Source organism: Oryctolagus cuniculus, chromosome 16, assembly GCF_051225735.1.
Source record: "Oryctolagus cuniculus isolate XC-2025 breed Fujian yellow rabbit chromosome 16, ASM5122573v1, whole genome shotgun sequence".
In the NCBI taxonomy this organism is placed as follows: Eukaryota; Metazoa; Chordata; class Mammalia; order Lagomorpha; family Leporidae; genus Oryctolagus; species Oryctolagus cuniculus.
In genome coordinates this window covers 70,031,413-70,049,881 of record NC_142882.1, presented here as the reverse complement: position 1 = coordinate 70,049,881, position 18,469 = coordinate 70,031,413, and the positions used below count along the sequence as shown (strand labels likewise).

The 18,469-nt window shown below is 39.9% G+C and overlaps 1 protein-coding gene across 1 annotated transcript in view; it reads left to right on the top strand.

The window, feature by feature from the left end:
- SCIN (scinderin) overlaps positions 1-18,469 on the top strand; it is a 69,621-nt gene that overhangs the window by 19,551 nt on the left and 31,601 nt on the right. The window contains exon 4 of the mRNA XM_002713774.6: positions 5,847-5,996. Coding sequence (XP_002713820.3) covers positions 5,847-5,996 — 150 coding nt within the window. The remainder of the gene's footprint in view (positions 1-5,846; positions 5,997-18,469) is intronic.

Sequence of the window (18,469 nt, the reverse complement as noted above, 5' to 3'; positions counted from 1 at the left end):
TTTGCTCATGTTATGAGCCAACATCACATGCTGTTTTGGGAGCCCCTTTGTGCTCAGGTTCTGAAGTCTTGCTTCCCTTCCAGGACATCACTGAGTTTTGTGTTTTTTCTCTCGTTTCCTGATCTTAACGGATGCTTGGGTGCCCTTTGATGACTTTGGTGTTTTACTTGTTAACTCTGACCACATGATTTAAAACAATTTTTAGAAGCCTCTTGTTTTTGAGACCAATAATAGATTACCCTCCTCAGATGTGGTTCTTCCTGTAAATAACACTCATTTGCTTTTATTTTTTTGTCACTGGTGAACAGATTAGTTGCCATCAGTGTTTTTTCTTTCTTTTGACCTTTTCAGATCGGGTAGAGCGATCGTAGAGTAAGAGTCAATTACAGTCCCACGAGATCCTATGAGATGGCGTGCATGAGCAGTATGCACACTAATAACTTTCTCCCAGAAAGTGAGTGGACTTTGTTCCAAATTGAATGGATGCTCCCGTACTTACAGAGTGTTTATGGCCCTTCCCAAGGACATGTGGCACTTAGGGCTGAGTCATGCAATGCCTTTGGATCTTAAAGGGTAGAAGACTCTGAAACCAGGTTTGCTTTACACTTACATCAAATTTATGAAAGGCTTTTAAGCTAAATTCCATGATATAAATAAAAAGACTAGAGTGAAATTTTTGCTATAATAATCGCTATTAGCCTGGCACAGCAATTCAGACTGCTTCATTTTAGGTCTCTGTGGGATTTCCTTTTTAAGCTTATTCCCTCTAGAAAACGGAGTAAGTGGAATTATAGGGAAAAGTTTGTTCAAGCCTGGTGCCAACTGAATACAAACTTTCTCTGTCCAGAGAGATAAAAAAGCCTTAACCAACTACCTCTGAATAGGGTAAGCATTGCCCAGTACATGTTATTAATAGTACTGTGCACACTTACTTGAGCACAGTACAGCCCTGTTAAAATGAGATGTCTTAAACCCATCATCCACAAATAAAGCAAAGTAAATTGTTCAAAGTGAATAAATTGCTGAAATTCTATTTAAACTTTTGAAGCAAGTTTTAATGTGCTGTAGCCACATTATATTATATAATATAATATAGCCACAACTATAATTGCATACAAAATAATTGGATTGAATGAAGATGGTGCTTTAGTTAATATGACTAAATAATTCTGACTTTTAACAATTTATAATTAAAGTCACTATTTTATCACATTTCTTCTCTGAACTAACCACTAAAATTAAGTTTAGTAAATAAGAGAATATGTCACTTATTTATAAATGATAGCCCAAGATAAGATGACAAGACAGTAAACATAATAGGAATCATTTATTTTCGTGCCAAATAAGTTAATGTGATATCTTCTTTCGTTATCTGGCCATCTTTGAGTTAAAAATAAAACTTCACTTTAAAAAGTTTGACCATTTTATGAGTATTTCCTGGATGTATGTCTGTTGTTTTAAAGTTAGAAGCTGTGGTGTTTAAACAATGGTAAGCAATATTTCCAACATCTAAATTTACCTGTGAATTGGGGAGGGTGTTTATGGTGGGTATTCACACAGCAAAACACCACTTAGGAGTCCACATCCTATATCGGAGTGCCTGGGTTCGGTCTTGGCTCTGCTCCAGATCCCAGCTTTGCTAATATTCACCTAAGGAGGCAGCGAGCTATGGTTCCTGCTATTCAGGAGAGACTCGGATTGCGTTTCTAGCCTCAGTTCATGCAGGGCATTTGACAAGTGAGGCAGCAGGTGGAAACTCTCTCTCTCTCTCAGATAAATAATTAAAAATAAGTAAGTTTACCTGTTTATTGATATATATATAGATAGACTCCCAATCTAATGTAATGTCATCAAATAGTTTAGAATTCATAAAGTATTGTATAATTATATGTTAAATAATAACTATGTTTGTGAAATTATCAGTATCTACAAGCTTCTCTTAAACATACTCTACCAAGCTTCCGTAATGGCTTTCAGATGGTAATAAAGTTTAGTGTGATTTTATATGGTCTATTTAAAGTAGATGAGAGGTTATCTACACAACCAGGGTAAGAACATACAAACCTGTCAGATGATTATGTAAATACAAAGCAAGTCAGTTATGAAAGTTGATAATAAATGTGAGTAATTGAGAGTGAATTTCGAAGGATTTTCTGTATTTCACAGTAATATAAAATATATTTGTTAGAAGTTTGCTTTCTCAGACCTGAGAGAAGAATCATTTGAAAGTATCAGGGCCTAGAGTAGGGAAGAGGAATCGCAGTTAAGATCTTTGTAGCTTGTTGGACCGAATTGGATAGTTAGGGATCCTAGATTCCCTGCTGTGTGATGTGCTCAGGGCAACCAGCAGGGTTTCTGTCCCTGGCTGAATACCATAACCTCCTGGGGAGCTTTCAATAAACAGTTGCCCAGAACACACCTGGGAGTCCCTTGGGGAAGGGCTGAAGTCTTTGTGTTTTTAAAAATCACCTTCCTCCTGCACTCTTTAATGCTCAGTGCCCAGTAGTTCACTGGTCCTGAAGAACGCTTGTTTTCACTCTGTAACTGCCTGCCTCGTCGTGATGTTCCAGTGGCCTCCATGTGGGAGCCTCATATTTCTGTGCCCAGCAGTTGAAAAAAGGCCGGAGAGGACACAGTGGAAGTGCACTGCTCTCATAAACGGGAAAGAAATCGTTCTAGCCCTTTCTGAAGAAAGCAGTCAGGTTCTGAGGAAAGGGACGGAAAGGCCTAGTTCTTTTTTTAAATGTTTACTTTGATTTATTTGAAAGAGAGAGAGACAGACAGACTCTTCCATCCACTGATCCACTTCCTAGATGCCTTCAATTTCAAGACCTTGGCCAAGACAAAGACAGGAGAGCCTGGGACTCCCTCTGAGTCTCCCACGTGGGTGCCAGGAACACAAGTACCTGAGCCATTGGCTGTCTTCCCAGAATGTGCATCAGCAAGAAGTGGGTAGGAAGCAGAGGACCCATGACTCAAATCAACACACGGATATGGGATGCAGGTGTCCCAAGCCCACTCGTAGCTACTCCTTTTTGTTGTTTCCTCAGACATACATTTCATTATTAGAGAGGACTATGGATGAGGCCGCTCAGGAACATGATGGGATGAGGGTTGGACAGACTCGCAAGCCTATGTTGTCAGAGCTGTGCCCCCAACATCTATAAGACAAACTGCCCCATATTGGTCACTATTAACTATTTTGTAAGAAAGAAATGACTTGGGACTGGAAGTGCCTTGTAATCAGAGAAAAGAGTTTGTCTCTGTATATTTGGATGCTCTTTTTTTTTTTTTTACTATTGTTAATTTATTTGCTTTTCTTTTTTTAAAAAACTTTTATTTAATGAATATAAATTTCCAAAGTACAGCTTATGGATTACAATGGCTTCCCCCCCATAACTTCCCTCCCACCTGCAACCCTACCCTCTCCTGCTCCCTTTCCCCTTCCATTCACATCAAGATTCATTTTCAATTCTCTTTATATACAGATGATCAGTTTAGCATATATTAAGTAAAGATTTCAACAGTTTGCTCCCACATAGAAACACAGAGTGAAAAATACTGTTTGAGTACTAGTTATAGCATTAAATCACAATGTACAGCACACTAAGGACAGAGATCCTACATGAGGAGTAAGTGCACAGTGACTCCTGTTGTTGACTTAACAAATTGACACTCTTGTTTATGGCATCAGTAATCACCCTAGCCTCTTGTCGTGAGTTGCCAAGGCTATGGAAGCCTTTTGAGTTCACCGACTCTGATCATATTTAGACAAGGTCGTAGTCAAAGTGGAAGTTCTCTCCTCCCTTCAGAGAAAGGTACCTCCTTCTTTGATGACCTGTTTTTTCCACTGGGATCTCACTCGCGGAGATCTTTCATTTAGGTAATTTTTTTTTTCCCAGAGTGTCTTGGCTTTCCATGCCTGAAATACTCTCATGGGCTTTTCAGCCGGATCTGCATGCCTTAAGGGCTGATTCTGAGGCCAGAGTGCTGTTTAGGACATCCGCCATTCTATGAGTCTGCTGTGTATCCTGCTTCCCATGTTGGATCGTTCTCTCCCTTTTTTATTCTATTGGTTAGTATTTGCAGACACTAGTCTTGTTTATGTGATCCCTTTGACTCTCAGTCCTATCATTATGATCACTTGTGAACAGAAATTGATCACTTGGACTAGTGAGATGGCATTGGTACATGCCACCTTGATGGGATTGAATTGGAATCCCCTGGTATGTTTCTAACTCTACCATTTGGGGCAAGTCAGCTTGAGCATGTCCCAAATTATTTGCTTTTCTTAAAAATTGCAGTCATATACCCAGAAAGAGGCAGCTGGATCTACTGCTGTCGCACTTAACTGCAGTGTTAGCCTGGCCATCTTCCCACAGCTCCCTGCATATGTATGGAAATGTGCTTTGAAAACCAAGCCTGGCACAAATAGTTTACTACTAGCAAAGTTATCTACATGTTGCTCTCTCCTTGCTAGTTTCCTCTTACTAATATCTGTATCCCCCAAATAGGGACCAGCAAATGCATGTTACATAACAATGAGGAAAAACACAGCCTTAGATACAGTGACCCTTGAAGGCTTGCTTTCTGCAAATGCATGCCCCCAATTTGTTAAATCGTATCTTTAAATATACTTTTTTTGCTAACACAGGAACAGAGCTCATGTTTTTGTTTGTAGTTAAATGTAATCACTTTGTTCCATGACTGTTGTATCCTTGATGAAACATCTTCAGTAATCTTGTACATTACGATTTATCAGTTTTCCTTCATTTTTGGTCACTCAAGAGCAGTCTACAGTATCCAGGTAACATTTCCATAGCCATCCCCCTATTGATGGGCATTTGTTTTGGTTTGTGTTTTTGTTTTTTTTTTATCCCATGTTTGAATATTTCCATACCATAGATTCCTAGAGATGGAATTTCTTGATATTAAAGGGACATTTAATGTTTTGATATGGTGCCAAATGGTGCCAGCTGCCCTCCAAACCGGGTCAGTTTGTACCACCCAGCAGTGTGGTGCTGCCCTTTCCCAAGTTTCCAGCAGGCCTGGTTACCACTAAAATTCTCTTTTTGTTGCTAAGTCGAATTGAATGGAGGAAGTGATATTTTATTATTATTTTACATTTATATCTGTATACCTTTGGAACACTGTATCCAAATCTAAAGCATGGTGTGTTTTAATTTCAGTGGCAGCTAATATCTCTATAATACATCAAGCTATTATCCCATTTCCAGTTTTCTATATTTTTCTCTTCAATATAACTGTCTGATTTTTGTTTCAAATTTAAATAACTGTTGTTCTATTATTAAACATTTACTCTCTTTCCAGTGCCTCTTTAATATAATCATATAGCAATGAAAATCATCCTACATGTTGTTATTTTTCTTATGAAAATTTCATTAAAATAAGTTCCAAGTAGTGATATTACCAGGTCAAAGGTTTTAACTATTTGTGGCTCTTGATAAGAATTGTTAAATTGCACCATCTGTTCATTATATGGATTCAGCCATTCCACAGTGGGTACTTATTTCAAAACATCATATTCTATGTAATTACATGCCCTTTATTTTCATAACTTGTAATTATTGAATTATATACACAAAATGGTGAGATGCATATTTATATTTTCAGTGTTTAAAAAGGAATTATTTCACAATGCTGACATAATATGGATGCAGAATGAGGTAAAATAAAATACGTAAAATCAGCTATGCCTTAACAATAGCTAATTTTGATTTTCCTTTTACACTTTTTGTTTTTTTCCTAAATAATCACAGTATTACACAAAGTCTGCAAGTCTTCCACATATTCTTGGGGTCAAAGGATCTGTCTCTCTCCCTTAGGAAATTTACCAGTGGTGTGGTTCCTCATGCAACAAATATGAGCGTCTGAAAGCAAACCAAGTTGCCATTGGCATTCGAGACAATGAAAGGAAAGGCAGATCCCAGCTGATTGTGGTGGAAGAAGGAAGTGAGCCAGCGGAGCTTACGGAGGTACAGTGACTTGTGTTGGTTAAAGAGTTACCACCCTGGGGTGTGTGTGTGTGTGTGTGTGTGTGTGTGTGTGTGTGTGGTGTGTGTGATATACCGAGAAAATGAGAGTGTTTTAACACATTTCCCAATGCTGAGACTAGGTCAGGAGAAACAACCCGGGAATCTAAGTCATGGACTGGGAAACGGAAGGCCATGGCTCTTCTCTCACTGTTGGTGTCTGTCAAGGGGAGCACTGCCCCCATCTTCTGCAGTAAATGAGGATCAACACAGGGGTGACAGTTTTGCAAGCGCTGCTCCTTAACACTATGTGATGGGTTGGAGAGCTCATATGTTACTCATCACATAAACACACACACACACATGCACACACATATAGTCTTAGTATTTTGATACTTGCATTGTAATATAATTGGTTTCCATTATAATATTTTTATTTCTGTGCATTTAACCTTATTTTTCTTAAAAGGTATCTGATAGGTTTCAGAAGTGATCCAAAGTTGCCCAAAGCATATCCCTGTGCCCAGACACACACACCCAGTCTTGTTGACGTTAATGGAATGTCATTTGTTTTTCTGAGAGCTTAATATAACTGTTACTTTTGCCATAAGAGGAGTCTAACATTCTAAAAATCTTTCAAAATACCTTCTAAATTTGATCTTTTAAGTTATTCATTTTTAATGAGGATCTTTTAAAATTATTTAACTCCCCAAACTTTCAAAAATTCTATATATGAAAGTTAGTAATGGCTTGATATCAAAGACCTCTTAATCAAGCAAATGATACTGTTATTCTGTATTTGGTACTAAAGTTTTGGAATATGTCTTTAAAGTACCCAAAACTGAAAATATTGAAAAAAATTTTTCTGAGTTGTCTGAAAAGTTTATCTTAATTTGAGGTGTTTCAGTTTTCTGTTGATTACACTATTATCTTCACACAATTTTAATATGACTTATCTCTAAAGTGACCAGAAATGTATCCTCCAAACCAAAATACTCTTCTGTGGTTTCAATAATAATTCAGGTGTCCCCAAAAGGCTCATATATTGGGACTTGGTCCCCCAAGTCTTATGTTAATGGTATAGGATAAAATGTTGACAGTAAATGGATTAAGGTTGGGGACTTGCTCTAATTATGGCATCTGAGAGATGGGCCTAGTAGATCTTTAGGTCATTGGAGGTATGTCCTTGGAAGGTGGCTCTCAACAGAGGATTGGCTGTCAAAGCCGAGGAGGTTCTTGCTGATTTTGCCCTCTCCCTCCCTCCTTCCCTCCCACTCTCCCTCTCTCCATTCCTCCTCCTCCTCCTCCTCCCTCTCTCTCTCTCTCTCTCTCCCTTCCTCTCTCTCTCTCTCTCTCTGCTTCCCAGCTCTCCATGTGATCCTCCCATTACTATACTCTGGCCTCACCAGATACCTAAATTGGTGGAGTCACCCAGCCTTGGACAGTGAATCTCCAAGTCCTTGAACCAAAATAAAGCTCTGCTTCCTAAGTAACTCCTCTCGGGCATTTGACTATGGTAATGCAAAGCCCATATGACTTGACAGGGTAACAGGGGATACTAAGGAGGCAAGAGAGGAAACAACATGGATTAACAAGGCTGGAAAGACAGGGTGTGTGGTCACTCTTCGATCTGTAGCTTTGGTGCCTTTAGAAGCTCATATGCTAAATATGCAGTAACCCTGCATGTGGCAGTAACTGGACCCCATCATACTGCGTGTTTGTCTTCCTCACTGTAAACAAACATGTCTTGACGGACTGCACATAAACTGTATAAAGCTTATGTCATGATCTCTCATCTTTACATATTTAAAATAATCAATAATTGTAAGAAAACTATCTCACTAGCTGCAGGGTCCCAAACTTTATTCACTGTTTATCCTTTAAACATTAGGAGGGAGCTAAAAAAATTCCCTGAGGAAAAATATTATCTGATAAACATTCATTTTTAAAAAGACAGCATCTGGTAGATATAAAAAAAGAGAACAAAATAGGGGCAAGTTCTTTTAAACAACCAAAAAAAATTCTTTAATCTGAAATTAATTTAATCTGACTTTTTTTAATCTGGAAAGACTTTTTAAATACGAGGAATTCGTTAACTGTATAATCATTGTCAATGCTGGTGATGGGATCCTGGCAATAAAAATACTACAGGGTACTGTGTTGCCAAAACACTAGGCTTCTTGCTTTTATAAAACCACTGTAAGGCCCCTTGAAAAATGTTATGTGCAATTGTTGTTTCAGATGCTGGACAAAAGGAAAATTAAGAGTCAAGTTATGCCTCAGCTAATGTATGTTTGTTGAGCAATGGATTAATTCTCAATAAATTGTATGTTTCTGCTATCTCATTGTCTGGTTTAGGAGACTAGCATGCACAGTGGGCACAGGTGGTGGCAAAACTACACAGGCAATGTCTGAATGATAGCGCATTTGTTGGAGCTTTTGGGTGATACAATTCATATTTTAGGCTTTAGACATTAACATATATGCCAAATTAGGCTCCGAAGCCTATCCCAACATAAGGATGGTGTTCCTCATATTCTTGTAAGTCATAATTGATAACTGGAAAATTTAAAGAATTTGTTCAGTCATTCTCTTGGCAAGTTGATTGGCTATTACGTGCTAATCTGGGCATCTTGCAATTAAAAACTAAAGTTAAAAGAATAATCTACATCATTCTTAAGTTACCTTAGAGATGTATAAAGTTTATTTAGGCCAAGAACACAATTTTAGTCATATTTCCCCAATATATGTAGCCAGGAAAAATCTATATCTTATCATTTCTTTAAGTTACTGGAAACTGCTTTTATGTGTATGAACCCTGCCCAAGTCCTAACTTATTGCTCATTAACATTTGAGGAAGTAGCACAATTGTGAAAGACACAGTACCTGGAACCAGTGTATTTGTTTTATGTTTTCCAGAAGATAGTTTTGCTTTTAAAATTCACCTGTATTTTAGATGATAGTACTGACAAAGATATGGACAAGTCCTTCATGTTGATTAAAATAATTCCTTGCTGATTCTATTTTTGTTATTTTTTATCATTTTATTTCAGAATAGTTTTAAATTTACAAAATTTAAATTGTGAGGTAGTAATACATGTACCCCTCATCCCGTGTCCCCTGTTATCATTTCATATTAGCATCTTTGTCATAATTAGTGAGCCATACCCAGCTTGAATATCTCACTAGTTCCAGGGTCCCAAACTTTATTCACTGTTTATTCTTTAAAATTAGGAGGGAAGCTAAAAAAATTTCCTGAGGAAAAATATTATCTGATAGACATTATTTTTAAAAAGACACCATCTGGTAGATCTAATTTTTTTAATCCAAATTCCTTTTATCTTTCCCATCACTCCCAGCCTCTAGTAATCACATTCTGTGTTCAGATTGAGGTGGGTTTTTTTGTTTGTTTGTTTTTAATTTTAACTTTCACAGGTAAGGGAGAATATGCAGGATTTGTTTTTCTGTGTCTGGCTTATTTTACTCGAATGATATCTATCCATTTTGCTGCAAATGGCAGGATTTGAGTATTTTTTAGAGCTGAATTAGATTTCATTGTGTACATATGCCACATTTTATTTATTTATTTTTTTTTTTTGACAGGCAGAGTGGACAGTGAGAGAGAGAGACAGAGAGAAAGGTCTTCCTTTGCCGTTGCCTCCAATGGCCGCCACAGCCGGCGCACTGCGGCCCGCGCACCGCGCTGATCCGATGGCAGGAGCCAGGTACTTCTCCTGGTCTCCCATGGAGTGCAGGCCCCAAGGATTTGGGCCATCCTCCACTGCACTTCCCTGGCCACAGCAGAGAGCTGGCCTGGAAGAGGGGCAACCGGGACAGAATCCAGCGCCCCGACCGGGACTAGAACCCGGTGTGCCGGCGCCGCACATTTTCTTTATCCATTCACCTTGGTTGATTGCATGTTCTGTCTAATGTGAACAGTGCTGCCGTGAACATGGTGGAACAAGAATCCCTTTGTAGAGGGGATTCTCATTGTACAATGAGTACATGTCTTCTGGACACACACCCAGTAGTGGGATTGCTGGGTCATATGGCAGTGCCATTTCTAATTGTCTAAGACATCTCTGTGCCATTTTCCACAGCTGCTGTACAATTTACATTCCTATCAACAGGACGTAAGGGTTTCTTCTGTACATCCTCGCCAGCATTTGTTACTCTCTTTTTGATAACAGCCGTTTTACAGGGATGAGGTGCTAGTTCATTGTGGTTCTAATTTGATTTCTCATATCAGAACACCTCTCCCTATAGTGTCCAGTGCCCATAGAAATCCAGGACATTTCTTGGTCTCTAGAGCACAACTCTGCTGTCCTCTATCCTTGATCACGCTGCTTGCTGTCCCACCGTCTCGTGGCTGCCTCCGGGGTACCGCAGTGGCCATGACTTCTCATTATTCTTGCTCACAAGTCCAAGTGCTCCACGACCTCCAACAGCTACACAGCCGTAGAGCTGTACTTTTGAAGTCACAATCTGTTTATGTTGTTCTTTCCCAAAATTTGGCATCAAGAACTCATACGTTTCATTTCCCATGAACGTAATGTAGTGTCCTGCAGTACTTTGTAAGAATGGAAATTTGAGTTTCTTGAGATGTTAATTTTTTAAATTTTATTTAAGTTATACAATTTCATGTATTTCATATATACAGATTAGGAACATACTGATACTTGCCCTCTCCTACCCTCCCTCCCACCCAAGCTCCAACCCTTCTTCCTCCTCCCTCTCACATTCCCACTCTTAATTTTTACAAATATCCATTTTCAGTTTACTTAATGATCATATAGTTAACCCTACACTAAGTAAAAGAGGTCAGCAAATAGTATGAGGGGAAAAAAGAACAATATCACTGTTCCTCAATGGAAGAGACAAGGGCTGTAAACCAATGTCAGATCTCAAAATGTCCATTTCACTCCTCAGCATTACATGTCAGGTACTGTATTAGTTACCTCAGATCAGGGGAAATATAGGATATCTGTCTTTTGGGGACTGGCTTATTTCATTAAGCATAATGTCTTCCAGTTGCATCCACCTTGTTGCTACAGACAGGATTTCTTTTCTTTTCTTTTTTATTGCTGACTAGTACTCCATTGTGTGTGTGTGTACACATACCATAATTTCTTTATCTAGTCAACAGTTGGTGGACACTGGGCTTGATTCTATATCTTAGCTATTGTGAATTGTGCTGCAGTGAACATGGGAGTTCAGATAACTCTTTCAGATGCTAATTTTTTTTTGGCTTGGGTAAATTCGCAGGACAGGGTTGGATGGATTATATGGTTGGCCTATATTCAGATTCCTGAGGCATCTCCAGTGAAATATTAATTTAGTCAACAGACACAGTAAACACTTGAACACTAATAGAAAGTAGAAAGGGTGTTTTCAGGAAGTCATTCTCTTTGTGTGTTTTGCAAGGCGCTTCAGCTTCCTCATTTATCTGCTTTCGACTGCCCTGAGATTGTCTCATAACTTCTTGGGAAATTGAACAGTGTCCTAAAGATTTGGAATTTTCCATCCATGTGACATGGTTCGTGCCTGGCACATAAGAAATACTCAGTGGAATATTTGTCATCTGATTGAATTAACATTATTATGAGAACCAGGTGGAAAGAGCAAGTCAATTTATGGATTTATCATTCAAAGACTTTTAAGAAAAGGGGTCCTAAGTATTTTCCACTGTCTCTAGATTATTGCAAGTAGAGAAAAGATGGCATATCAGAAATACCAACAAATAAGAGGGGATTTTCCCCTTTCTTCTCTGTTGCATTGTAATTGTCATTTCTTCCATCTTGCTTTGCAGTAATGATACTACACACTTGAAATCCAAAGAATCACAGTGACAAACAGTGCATATAATGAGGTTGTGCTGCTTTCTATAACATTACAGTTACTTTAGTTATTTATTTCTAGAATTTATTGATGGCTTACTGTTTGTAAGGCACAATTCATTGGTTGTCATTTAACTTAAGGAATCTGCTATTTAGATTTCTGGTATTTAATTCAGATACATATTTTGTTCCCCACAAGTTCATCCAGTGAGGGAAGTTGAAATATCTGAACAAAGATAAGAAATGCTTGTAGTAACAGAATAGTTAACCATATGCTGCAATAAAGTGATAATATTTCAAATAACCTTCCTCTTTGTCACACCAAAGTTCAACGTGATGACTTGTGACCTTACTGAGAAGGCACTACTTTTATATAATCAGTCCAAATTAATGCAAGTTGGCAATCATTTCTGAATGAGATAATTTTCCCTTTAGTTTGCAGTTGAACTAGGGGAATGATGATAGAAGCAGTAGATAGGATAATGTAATCCAAACACAAATGGACTAAATGAGTAGTATAGGGAAATGGACTGACCTTTGCTCACCAAGTCTGTATCTGAATTGATAAGCATAAAATTATCAAACTAGAATGGCAAGTTTATGTTATTCATTTGTTTAAGAGTTCCTGTTATAATATGATGGTGATGACAGTAAACAATAAAAAATGACAGCAAGGTTGTATTTTTTGCTATCTATAGGTCAGTTACATCTTACCCCTGTGCTAAGAGTTAACCACATTCAGATACCAAAGGGCCAGAATTTTGATTCAGTGATTCGCCATTCTTTGTATTCACTTCAAAAATTACTTTTAACTATATAATAATAATAACATTAATTTATATCAATTTCTTCTTCCATCTTATACCAAAAATTGAACAATCTCAGATATTGAGATGTTCATGCTTAGTATCTATTTTATAATTAATACATGTTTAATCTCATGAGGAACTAGCTTACATATTAGAAAGACCTTTAAAACAGAGATGGGCCGGCGCCGCGGCTCAATAGGCTAATCCTCCGCCTAGCGGCGCCGGCACACCGGGTTCTAGTCCCGGTCGGGGCGCCGGATTCTGTCCCGGTTGCCCCTCTTCCAGGCCAGCCCTCTGCTGTGGCCAGGGAGTGCAGTGGAGGATGGCCCAGGTGCTTGGGCCCTGCACCCCATGGGAGACCAGGAAAAGCACCTGGCTCCTGGCTCCTGCCATCGGATCAGCGCGGTGCGCCGGCCGCAGCGCGCCGGCCGCGGCGGCCATTGGAGGGTGAACCAACGGCAAAGGAAGACCTTTCTCTCTGTCTCTCTCTCTCACTGTCCACTCTGCCTGTCAAAAAAAAAAAAAAAAACAAAAAAAAAAACAAAAAACAAAACAGAGATGGTCTGAATTGTGCTTCTAAATACTATCTTTCCAGAGCCAAGGACCATAGTATATTGAAGCAGAGTTATATTAACTATCATTGTGCAAATCAGTGTTATTGCTACTAGAATTACTATTACGCTTGCTAGAGTATCTGGTGCACCATAATATTACATTTACTTTTTTGGGGAAAAAAACTTACAAAATGTGTTATAAAGTGACTTTGTAAGAAAAGCATGATTTTTGTGTATGTGTGTGTGTGTGTGTGTATGTAAATGCAGTCTACTTCTCAGTGGAAACTAATGGAAAATCCTCTGGTTAGGATATCCCATAATATTCTCCCAATGAAAAAGGTACTACCATGCTACTAAAAAGAAGAGACATTATTATTTGTCTACAGACAGACAGGATCCATGCAATTAGCTGGGTAAATGAAGCTCTATACAACACACAACCAAAAAATCAAATATCGATGCTTTACTGTGATGAATAAGCAGCAAGCCACAATCAAAAATAAATTTTAAAAAGTCTAATAGACTGCATGTGGACAAGACAAAATGTTGAATAAAACCTGTTTTGAAGCAAGTAGAAAATACACTACATCTGAATTGTGGTCCTGGAGCCTCATTCTCATATCTGTTTTCTATAAAGATAAAAGCAAACGGCTCACTGTTAGGCTGAATTTTTCTGTTCACTTCTTAATCGCTCTCAGTTTCATACAGGTGCTTCTTATCATTAACACAGGAGTTATGTGATCTAAGAAATGGGATTCACTTGCTGCAAAAGTAGCTAACAAAAACCACCCCATGACAAGCATCCAGTGCTTGCTCTATGGCTGGCACTCTTCTATGTGATTTAGTTCTTGACAACAGTTCTGTGAAGTGGATGCATTTGTTGTCTCCTCATCTTCGGTTTTATTCCTCCCAAAGCTGATTCTGCAACAGGCATTAGGGGCAGTTGTTTGGAAGTCCCAGGAAGGAGGAAGGAGTTAATGATGCGTTAACGAGTGGTTTACTAGATAGACCACTGAGGCTTAGGAAACCGTGCGGAACACACTCCAGAACTGACCCACAGAGGCTGGGAAGCTGCAGGATGTGGCATAAATCCCATCTGCCTCCTTGCTTGGGGGCTGCATCTAGTGCTCCAGAACCTCCAGGCTGCCCTGTGTGGGGACACAGTACAGCTCTGTGGCCAGATAACGCCATCAGAGAGAAGACTTTCACCCTTGTGACACAATAGAGGTCAACAGGGGGGTAGAGCAAGGTGAAAGGTTCTAAGCACCAACAGCCTCTCCTACATTGTTCCTTCATAGTAAGGAAGTGAGTCATAGGCCCTGCAGCTTGCCCAGGTGAAAGTGAGACTAGGATACCTGTGAATCACGTACGGGCAGTTTTCATAGTGTGCAACCTTAAAACATATGGAACCCTTGGCCGGCGCCGCGGCTCACTAGGCTAATCCTCTGCCTTGTGACGCCAGCACACTGGGTTCTAGTCCTGGTCGGGGCACCGGATTCTGTCCCAGTTGGTCCTCTTCCAGGCCAGCTCTCTGCTGTGGCCCAGGAAGGCAGTGGAGGATGGCCCAAGTGCTTGGGCCCTGCACCCCATGGGAGACCAGGAGAAGCACCTGGCTCCTGCCATGGGATCAGCGCGGTGCACCGGCCGCAGTGCGCCGGCCGCGGTGGCCATTGAAGGGTGAACCAACAGCAAAGGAAGACCTTTCTCTCTGTCTGTCTCTCTCACTGTCCACTCTGCCTGTCAAAAAAAAAAAAAAAAAATGGAACCCTGGGAAATCCCATCTGCTGGGAAGGTATTTTATAACCTCAATTATTTTGCCACAAACTTGGTTAATCATACCTTATTTTATATAATCCATATGATAAATAGTTTTAGGAGCACAGTGTTTGTACTGAATGGATTGACTTGATCCTTTACTATATCTCTTACCTTTCTTCCACTCTATGGAGGCATTAGTTTCAGTAAAATTGAGGTAAATATTTTTTGGAAAGAAAATACATTCTTTCAACAGAGTACAAAAAATATGCAAATATTTTCATGCACCTCAGAGATCATGGAAATTATCTGGGTTTGGTCAGTCAAATTTTGGTACCTGGAAATTTTCTGGATTCTGTAAGGGGAAATTTTTATAACTCTCTTGCCATTAAAGCAAAACTTGCTTAATTTAACTAAATTTTACATGGAAATCAGGTTTATTTCCCATCCACTAAATGGATAGAAGGAGGAAAAATAGATGTTGGTATAGACATGTGTATATGTGAATGCAATGAAAATTACTCATAGATATTTAGCTCATGTAGTTATCACAGGACAACTAATAAGCTGTCTATCTTTTGTCTCAGATGGAAACACAGGGGTAGATAAGTATTTTCTTCTCCATTACCCTCATCTGGCCTAACTTAATTTTTCCTCTGGTGATCTCCTCCTAAGTCATTGAAAATAATCAAGTTACTAAGGGAAGAAGCCCAGAAACATTAGGGTGGAGAACAAACCATGAGGAGGGTGGTCCTCTGTAGACCAGACATTCTCTAGACATCCCTGAATTTTAGAATCTTTACAGGCTGCTTTCATATATGAATGAACTTTGAAATGTTCATGGAAAAAAAGGAAATTCAAAGGTAAGATTACTTGGGTGCAAAAGTGTTTGAAATGTGTGCATATTAAGAAGTCATCACAAAGTTCATGGAAAATATGCATCTGAAAAATGTATGCATGCATTTTAAAATGTTTGCACCAAAATAAACTTGTCTTTTAATTCCATAAATGTTTTGGAGTCCCCTCATATTTTGGGGTTAAATGTATCCTGCCAATACCCCCACCTGCCCAAGGGTGAAATACTTGGTGGACCATATTGAACTTTCTCATTGAATTTGGACATGACCTCAGAATCTTTATCCACAGACTACCTCAGTAGCCACTGCTTACCCTGGCATTTTCCAAGGTGTGAAACCTATTTAGCATCCCTGCATTGAAAGTCAGCTTGCTGAGAGCAGGGACCACAGCTAACTTGTAGCCATTACAGCCCTGGCTGTTCCCATGTTGTTGTCATGTCATCAACACTCCGCAAATAAACTGTGCATAACTGCTCTATCTTGCTCTGCCAAAATAAGGTCATAAGCACAAGACCACATAGGCAGGTACTGCTGAAACACTGGGAAGACCAGGGAATTCATTTTGTAAACAGGACTGGTGGTGTATATGCGGTCTAAGTGTGGGGAAACGTCAAAGAAGGGAGGAGATTGGTGTGTCCTGCTCTTCCTTCTCAGCATTAGCAGCTATTCCTTTGCTGACTGCACGGCGGACTGTTCTCCAGGTTTCAAGTAGAGAATGATTTATAGATCTATCTTGAATCTGTAGTTTTAAATCCAAGGCTTTAAAAGGAGTACACTGTCAAGGCACAGAGACCGTTTTATGAAATCATTAGATCAAGACATGACTAAATATTAAGAAAGTGTAAATCCACAAATGGGTGTGTGGTTGGAAGTTCCATGGGGAAATCATTATGCAAAGAGAGCAGTGTTGTATAGGGTCACATAAAAAAGGGACAACAGTGCTTTGATCAGAATGAGATTTGACTGTATGTATGTATAAACAGTGAAGAAAGGATGCAAGATATACCTTGTGCACTCACTGTGTTGGCAAGAGGAAAAATCACTTTGCACGTGTTGATTCACTTACTCACCATCGTAACTGAGTGCCACTAGTTGATGGTTTAAATGTGGAACCAAGACCACAGAGCCTCTTAGTGGTGACTCCATCCAGCTCAGGCTGCCTGATCCTGCCAAAAGGGGTGTGTCATACAAGGCAGGAAGTGCAAAGGCCAACCTTGGAAGTGTCTAATCAAGCAGAGATCAGCCAGAAATGCCCAAAGGTTTGCAATCTTATGAAAAAAGTTTAGTGATCCCCAGAAAAGCCCGATGGCCTAAAAGCTGTACCTGTGATTTTGACATGGAGAAGCTTCCAGACCTCCAGGCCTGATAATTTAGCCAGGAGAGACATGCCCTGGGAAGCTGATGTGAACTTCAGAAATGCTTGGCAGACCTGCCCTGAAGGCTGATGCCACTGAAGATTTGAATCATGTCACCAAACCTGGCCAGAGGACTCTAAAAGACACAGTGCTAGGACCTCAATCAGATTAACTGTCAGTCTAGAGGTTGGATTCAGTCATTGACAATTTTTTTTATAACTGTCCAGAGAGTTTTTTTTTTTTTTTTGACAGGCAGAGTGGACAGTGAGAGAGAGAGAGATGGAAAGGTCTTCCTTTTTGCCGTTGGTTCACCCTCCAATGGCCACCGTGGCTGGCGCGCTGTAGCCGGCACATTGCGCTGATCCGAAGCCAGGAGCCAGGTGCTTCTCCTGGTCTCCCATGGGGTGCAGGGCCCAAGGACTTGGGCCATCCTCCTCTGCACTCCCTGGCTACAGCAGAGAGCTGGCCTGGAAGAGGGGCAACTGGGACAGACTACGGCGCCCCGACCGGGACTAGAACCAGCGGTGCTGGCACCATAAGGAGGAGGATTAGCCTAGTGAGCCGCAGCGCCGGCCCAGAGAGTTCTAATACACAACCAGTGGAAAACAATTGTGTGTTTAATAAGTTGGCATTCTGGCTTGTGTATTTTAATCACTTTTCCATTTTATAGTAACTTGTAATTTAACTTCCTACATAGTAGTTGTGAATCAGCTTCCATAGTAGTGTAAAGGATGGGTTAAGTTGCGTTTGACCCTTTAAACCTGACCTCGAATACGTCAATGTTACAGTAGAACTAAAGAGCACACTTGCATCATGGAAAGTTCCCCAAGGCCTCAGCGCCGCCTGAGTCCTCTATAGACTCTTCACGACATGTGTGACTATTTAAGCTTACATCAAAATTAAGTAAAATTTAAAACTCACTGAGTCACATTAGCTATGTTTGAGAGGCGCAGTAGCTACAGATGCTTAATGCTGTGTTGGACAGCACAGGTGTGGAATGTTTCAGCGTTGGGGAAACTTCTGTTGCTCAACTCTGTGCTAGATAATTAAGTAGCTACTCTTCTGCAGAAGTTCACTTTGCAGTTTTCTTTGTTCTTCTCTCCACGTGTGTGTATTACGTGCTTTCTCCCCACACCACACCACCAGAATTCCTTTATCCACTGTGTAGTGTGTAGTTTCCCCTTTATTTGGCGTAGATAAAGGAATCAAAGTATTTTTGGAGGCTGAGAAGCACATCACTGAGACAATGGCAGCATACATGTTGGAAATGGTGGACTGGCTCAATGAGGCCCCTTCCCTTCCTAAGAAT